At 49.1% G+C, this 7,535-nt stretch overlaps 1 protein-coding gene across 2 annotated transcripts in view; it reads right to left on the bottom strand.

The window, feature by feature from the left end:
- LPO (lactoperoxidase) overlaps positions 1-7,288 on the bottom strand; it is a 29,734-nt gene extending 22,446 nt beyond the window's left edge. The window contains exons 1-3 of one of the 2 annotated variants that reach the window (XM_008571255.1): positions 6,971-7,288; positions 3,090-3,167; positions 2,079-2,166 (exon numbers count right to left, since the gene is read on the bottom strand). In XM_008571255.1, the coding sequence (XP_008569477.1) occupies positions 2,079-2,166; positions 3,090-3,165 (164 nt within the window). In that variant the 5' untranslated portion in view covers positions 3,166-3,167; positions 6,971-7,288. The remainder of the gene's footprint in view (positions 1-2,078; positions 2,167-3,089; positions 3,168-6,970) is intronic. The other variant, XM_008571256.1, reaches the window with a different exon arrangement.
- Between the last annotated feature and the right edge of the window lie 247 nt (positions 7,289-7,535).

Below are 7,535 nucleotides of genomic sequence, written 5' to 3'. Positions count from 1 at the left end.
CCCCACTAAGCTACTTTCTGATTCTGTGGCCCTTGGGGCCCACCTCTCTGCCGTCACCTCATGTGTGGTCTTCCTTGTCTGCCACCTCCACCAGCACAGGCCTTCTTTCTATTTCCTGAGCACTCCAGGCTCTTTGCTGTTCTCAGCTGAAATGCCACCCCCAGCTCTCTGCAGGCTGGCTCCTTCTCATCCTCCAGTGGCCTTCCCTGATCCCAGTGCCCAGAGAGGCACCCATCACTCCGTTTATTTCTATCATCGACCTCACCACAAACTATGACTTGCTGGATTGTTTGTGTACTTGTGTCATAGAATATTTAACTGACTCTTTATGTATCTGTGAGGTGCCTACACCCAAGAACTAACCAGTGGCTTTTATTCTATTCCCCACCTTGGTGTTGCAAAAGGATTGAAGTTGAGGAGGGAGAGAGAATTTCATTTGGAGACAGTTGCTGAAGTACTGCCACCATGGGGCTACCCCTTTACCAGTTTCCTTCTAGGGAGAGAGGCCCTAAGAGGAGGCTTGACTATGTGTCCTGGAGTCTTGGCTGGTGTTTGATACCTGCCTAAAGAGCCCGATGGAAAGAAGTGGTGGCTGGCACTTTCCGCCTACAGCAGAGTGAGAGAGACAGGGCAGCCCTGGGCACAGAGCTGTCCTGCAGCAGGGCAGAGCTGTTAGTCTGCTGGAGGGACCTGGCCCAGAAGGGGTGGGGACGGGCGAGGGAGCAAGCCAATGTTCCCCGGCTGAAGGTTGGAGCAGTGAGCCACTGGACAGAGAATTTTCCAGTTTATAGAGTTGGCAGCAGAATCTCTGAGAGACCGGAAACGTGCGTGAGGAGAGACTTTCTGCCCCCTCGAGGCACTAAGTTGTCCGAGGGAGTTAGATTTGCTGCCCAGGCCAGGGGAGGAGTCGTCCAGTAAGGGAGTTGCAGACAGCGGCCCCGTCCCATATGGGCCTGGCCTCCGGCAGTTCCGAGCTGAGGGGACTGGGAAGCTTGGGCTTTGTTTTCTTATGCTGACATTTTAATTCCTGAAATGATACTGTTCTTGGGACCAGAGGTGACCAGGGTATGTTTTCTCATCTAAAAGTCACCCAAAAAAGTGACAGGACTGCTTGAGGGTTCATTCAAGGACCCAGGAGGGAAAGCCCAGGTCTCTTGTAAAGGGACAGTGAGAGGAAAGAATAAGGTAGTTTTTTGCTTGGTACAAGTTTAATCTTATTTCTTGTCTGCCCTCTTGCTAGACTGAGGGCTGGCACCAGCCTGTATCACTTGTTCTGGGAAGCCCAGGCTTCCACGTGGTTGGAGGGAGGCTGTCTCTGCCGGTGCCCGGTGGGCTCCTGGGCTCCCTCGGATACTTTAAGAGGCTTGCTGAGCTCCTGCCTGGCTGCTGCAGGTGTGGCCACTAAAGGCTCACACCTGTAACCTGCTGGGCACTTGCTTGAAGCCATCGGAGCTGCCTGGCTGGAGGGGCCCAGGACTTACACAGGTGCTGGCACACCTGCCCCCAGCCCACACCTGCAGCCACGTGACTGATGTGGGCAGACAAAAGCTCCGTCCCTTGCTCTGAGGTGGGACAGGCCCCGAGGAACAACTTATGTCCCAGGTACCCCTGTGGGGTCAGGCCGAGGCTAGACCCAAAACCACATCCTTGTCTAACTTCTTCCTTCTACTTCTGTTTCCTTCATTCCACTGCAGCTTCCCTGAGAGCACTCCCTTAAGACGTCACCTGCACGTTAATCCGCATCTCAGGTTCTGCTTCTGGTCGACCTGACCTAAGTCAGTCAGTGAATGAGGAATTTCTGCCTAGAGGCTTTCTGAGACTCTGGAATGCATGACCCAAGGAAACATTGGGCCACGTGGAAGAAAGTCCTTACAAGATTAGATTCGGTGTCTTCTTCCAAGGTCCCTTACAGGCTGAGGATTTTCTTGGAGCTATTGTTCCTGTTTGCCACATACTTGGGATAGGCAAGTTTTCTAATTGCTTTGGCCCACTGGCTTGTCAGGGCTGGCCTCGATGCGCTTGTCGCTAGCAGGGAGGCCGTGAAGGGAAGTGGGTGTGTGCACGTGCATCTCACATACCTGGTTCGGGAATCCAGGAAGGCCTTGTTGACTTGGACCTTGGCCTGACTCACAGCGTCGGAGATGGCAGCAGTTCTGGTGGTCTGTGCTTGGGGGTGGGGGAAGCAAGAAGCAGAGTATCAGACCCCGCCACCATGAGATAGATGCCCTTTGCTTCTGTCTCCCTCTTTCTCAGCCATTACTCCCAACCCTCAAATCTGAGCAGGCAGGAGATCAAGATTGGGAAAGTTTCACAAGAGTCCTTAAGGAGAAAAAGCACAGAATGGGAAGAATACTCTGGGATCTTAAATAAGATGTCAGAATTGCTCTTTGGGATTCCACTAGAATACCCAGTGATGGGATTAAGGAGTGTGACCACTCAGGTTGGCTTGGGCTCCTGCACTGTGAAGATTGTTGTGGTTCCTGGTGAGAAGGCTGCGTGGACTCTTAAGCGGGTCCGTCAAAGAGCTTACTTTCAGGACCTGAAGTAGGGAAGTAGATGGCGTGAGGTAGAGGATTCCTTGTTTTCACTTGTATTGGGGTCTGGAGCATGGGGGTCGGGATCCATCCTCTGAACAAGGAGAGTGTAGTGGGTTACGTAGTGTTCCTCCCAAAATTCACATCCACATGGGACCTCAGAATGTGACCTTATTTGGAAATAGGGTCTTTGCAGATGTAATTAATTAAAATGATGTCACACTGGATTGGGGTGGGCCCTAAATCCAACCACAGCTGGCTTTGTAAAAAGAGAAGACGCATAGAGTAGATGGCTATGTGTAGACTGAGGCAGAGGTTGGGTGGTACAGCCACAAGCCAAGGAACTCCAAGGATGCCAGGAGCCGCCAGAAGCTGCAAGAGGCAGGAAGGACTTTCCTCTAGCGCCTTCAGAGGGAGCGTGGCCCTGCCCACACCTTGATTTTGGACTTCTAGCCTCCTGGACTATGAGAGAATAAATTTCCGTTGTCTTAAGTCACCCAGTTTGGGGTGCTTTGTAATGGCAGTCCCAGGAAATGAGTACAAGGATACACTTACCTCTTGTGGCAGACACCGCAGCCTGGAGCAAGATCAGGGACGCCAGGAGGGCTGGGAGATGGAGAAGAGCCCTCATCACTGAAATGAGACCCAGGACAGTGCTGTGAGCCTCGCTAGAGCCCCCGTGGGAGGGACCGAACCACAGACAGCAGAGAACAGGGGAGGGGACACCACACTAACTAAGCAACTGCCTTATGCACAGGCCCTGCTAGGTCCTGGAAGAGATGGGAAGAGGCAGTGGTGGAAGGGGGGAGCTTAAGTTTCAGGGTCTGAGGTCCTGAGCTGTGCTTCAGCACTAGCTCCAACTAGCTCTGTGACCTTGAGTGAGTTACTTTACATTCTCTGGGCCACTGGCCTGCCCAGTGAGGGGACGTCCGATTCTGCCCTGACAGCCTGTGATCCTGAGATCCTGTACCTGTCCTGTCACTGGTGTGAGAAATGCTGTTACCAAACCCGTAACATGTCTTTGGAGTTCTCCTCCCACCTTCCCTTCAGGACGTCTTGCTGCCTGCAAGCAGATCTCCTGTGGCCCACTCCCTGAGAGGCAACACTCAGCTCCTCCCCTCAGAAACCTGGCAGGGCCTTCACCTTCCCTCAAAGAACCAATGTGAGGGGAACGTATGAAAGAAAGTTGTGACAAAGCTCAGAGCTCCCCCGAGCCCACAGCTGTGTCCCAAGCTGCCTGGAGAGACGATAGCTCTTCGATTAACCCCTTCAACATGAGCTTTAACTCTGAGCCTCAATCATCAGACTAAATAAAACGATGCAGCTTGGTTTTCTGAGGAAGGGCTTCACTGGGCTGGGTGGAGTAGACCCAAAATATCTTTTCAAGAGGTTCTGGCTCCAGCCTGGGGAGGGGCCCACGGTGTGCAGAGGGATTGATTGTGTATCTAGACCATGCACCGGACGGGCTCCTCAGCTTCACAGGAGGGCCTGTGAAGACTTCTCAGCACCGCCTCCACTACTTGGACTCCAGAAACACACCAGGGAGGGCAAACTCAGATTGGCTGCCCCCTCCATGTCTACCTGAAGCTCCCTGAGAGAAGTCGTAGTTCTGGAGCTTTGTCTAAGAGACCACCCAGCCCACCTTGCAGACACTCTCTAAATAATCTTCCCTTGGATAAGGCTACACCAGAAGAGCAGAACTGTGGATCTGGACCAGGTCATTTTGGCCTCCTTCATACTCCCCACTTTTTTCCTCTGCCCTTTTATGATTCACTCTAATAATTTTTTACCTTGTCGAAGGTACTTTTTGTAAGCTAACTCTAGAAAAAAGGCATGGTGTCAATAAAGAGCTCTCTAGCTGAGATTCTCTCTGGTACTATTTTCCACCCAAGATGAGTTCTCAAACAGCTCAACCCCTTACGGGGCACCTGTCCTTACACCCACGTGGCCCCAAGTAGGAAAAGATCATGCTGTGACTTCCTCTCTCCTTGTCACCCTTTCTTTGTGACTCCAGGAAACCCATTGAAGGGTCCATTGAGTCAGCAGAAATCTGCCCTTTATAACAAAGATGATGTTTTGGAGCAAAAGGCATCATTGACTTTAAAACAAATTATGGTAAAAAATATACCGCATAAAATTTACCATCTTAACCATTTTAACTGTACAGTAATGTTAAATATATTCACATTGTTGTACAACAGATTTCTAAAACCTTTTCATCTTGCAAAACTGAAACTCTGCACGCATTGAATACCAACTCCCCTTCCCTTTCCCACAGCCCCGGACAACCACCATATCACTGATTTTTTAAGAGGGCTGGTGGGTATACAAGCATTGATTTTTATTATTCTTTAAATGACTAGTGTGTTTTGTAATAAATTACAAACAAAAAGTAAACATTAGTTTAAGAAAAAAGGCATCATCTGAGATAGACCGAGGAAGAAAAATATAGCTGAAGACATGAAAGTTGAGAAATCTGAATAGAGAGTAATACTTAGATACTCATCTCTCCTTTCCTCTTCTTTGGGACCCCTTTATACTCTCCTTACAGGGGTGTGGGGGAAGGGGGACTTCCAGGCCAAAGGTAAATTATTTTCCATGTCTTGGTCAATGTTCCTAGTTGGTGTGAAAGAAGGGTGTGGGACAGAAAGCAGAGCCAAGCAAATATGGAGTCGTGTTACTGAAAAAGTGGTGTGCAAAGAGATCCTGAAGGGACATTGTCTACAGCCAGAACCAAGCAGGGCAAAGGGCAGAGGGCGTGGGGCTTCAGAGTGTAAGAGGCCAATGCGAGGCTTCTGTGATGTTTGGATATTTACCCGCATTTTTATTGTTATGGTCAGTGCAGAAATCACTTACCAAGCCTTTTGGTTTGCAGCAAAGCCTAGAGCCTTCCCTGGGACATGGAGCACTATCTGGAGACAGAGCCACAGCCTCTGCCCCTCAAATGCCAGGCTGGTCCACAATCCCATGGCTCTACTTAGGCTCTTCCCTATACAATGCCCTCTCTGCCGGATCAGCTATTCATCGTTCAAAACCCAGGCCAAACACCACCTCCTCTGTGAATTTTACCAGATTTCTCCAGGCAAAGTTAGGCCATTCCTTTTTCTGTCCCCTCACAGTACTTTATTCATATCTCATATGACTGTTTTCATGTCTGTTTTCCACACCAGACCATGAGCTCCTCAAGAGCTGTCTTATTTATTTCTATTTTTTCCAGTGCCAAAGCAAACTGTTGGTACATAACTGGTGTTGAGTACATGCTGAATAAATGAAATTTATAGATCAGAGAAGTTCAGCATCTAGAGGTTGCAGGGGGAAGGGATGGCGATGGTCTCTCAACAGGCTTCTTACAATTTAATGTGCCTACTAATCACCTAAGGATTTTGGTAAATGCAGATTCTGATTCAGAAGGTCATGCGTGGGACCTGAGAGTCTGCGCTTCTCAGTGATGCTAATGTTGCTGGTCTGTAGACCCTCTCTGACTACCAAGGCCTTCCAGAGTCTGGCTCTCAGACTTGTTGAGCAGTCACCAAGGAGACTGGAGGAAGATCTGAGGAGGGAAGGAATCAGCAGGATTCTTTTCCATGAATGGCAAGAGCTCTGTTGAAGGTGGTGGGATGAGCCCACAGGAAAGCCAACAAACCCCTCATCACCTGCAAGAACATTCTATTTGATCTTTTGAGCAGCTCCAGGATCAAGGGGAGAATGAAGAAGAGATAACTCTTATCAAGCCCTCTTCAGCAGAAACGATCTTCTACCTCAGCCAAAGGGTTTGGGGCATCTGATCACATAAAACAAACAAAAAGATTCAACCACTCCATTCTTCCAAAATGAAGCCCGTCTAGTACTGCTACAGTTCATATGCCTGACTGAGGGCCAGAGGTCCACGGAGCATTTAAGACACCTGGGATTAGACTTTCAGGGCTCACTAGATGTCCAGATCTGCTGCAGAGAGCAGGCATGAGATGTTGGAAATAAGATGAAGAACTGAGAGCTGTGGCTTAGGGAACCCCTTAAAACACTGCAAAATCGCCACTTCAGCGGAGAGGTCATATTCTATCATGTCAGTTTCAAGAACACCACACGGAGCACCATTCTGTTCTATTTCCCCCCAACTGTCTGTGGGACTCTGAGCACATGATATTTCTTAGGCCTCAGTTCCTAAACAGGTTGGGTAAGAGAGGTCGATGGTAGCTCTCCCAGCCCTAAGAGTCTATGGATGCTGTGACTGAGGTGCAGAAAAGCCGTCTTGCTCACAATGGATCTAATCACTTTCTCAACATGGATGACCTGCCATGGTGGCAGCCAAAGCTGGCACCAGAAAATGCTCGATGAAGACAAGTCCAAATCCAGGACTAAGCCTTCTGAGAACATTTCAGGATGTTTTATCATCAGCTTTGCAGAAACCAGGAAAGATTAAAGTTAATGAGTCTTACCTGCCAAGTACCTTGGCTTCCTGTGGCAGCCAGGGGAGTTGCTCTGCTTGGAGAAACTGGTCTTTTATACCTTCTAGCAGGAATTTATTTCTGGAAAAGGCCCAGAAGGAAAGATTTTGAGGGACTGATGTGACTTGGAGGAGATACTCAGGTTCAGCAGGAAACACCTGGTGACTCCACGCAGGTGCATGAGGAAACAGCAGAATGGCAGGGATTAGTTATGCAATATTGCTGACCCCGGGTGAAGACACTCCTCTTCTTCCCGCTTCCCAGCTTAAATACAGGGTCCTGATTTGGAAGGCAAAACTCCAAGCCCTGAGCACACTTGTCTTTCTTAAGTCCCTAATGGGATTTGAATAGATCTTAAAATTGGGAACAATCAAATGTTTCTCTTCCCCATTCATTTATTCACCACCCTTCGATCCCTCACTTGCCTTTCACCCAATCCACTGTGGAATCCAATGTGTTCATCTTTTGGATTTAAAGTGATTAAAAAACATAGTTTGGGGGGGGTGGAGGATCAAATTTTCAAAATACTTCTTTTTTTTGGTCACTAGAGAGGTGA

This window comes from Galeopterus variegatus, unplaced genomic scaffold, assembly GCF_000696425.1.
Source record: "Galeopterus variegatus unplaced genomic scaffold, G_variegatus-3.0.2 Scaffold673, whole genome shotgun sequence".
In the NCBI taxonomy this organism is placed as follows: domain Eukaryota; kingdom Metazoa; phylum Chordata; class Mammalia; order Dermoptera; family Cynocephalidae; genus Galeopterus; species Galeopterus variegatus.
This window is presented reverse-complemented; position numbering and strand designations above follow the sequence as displayed.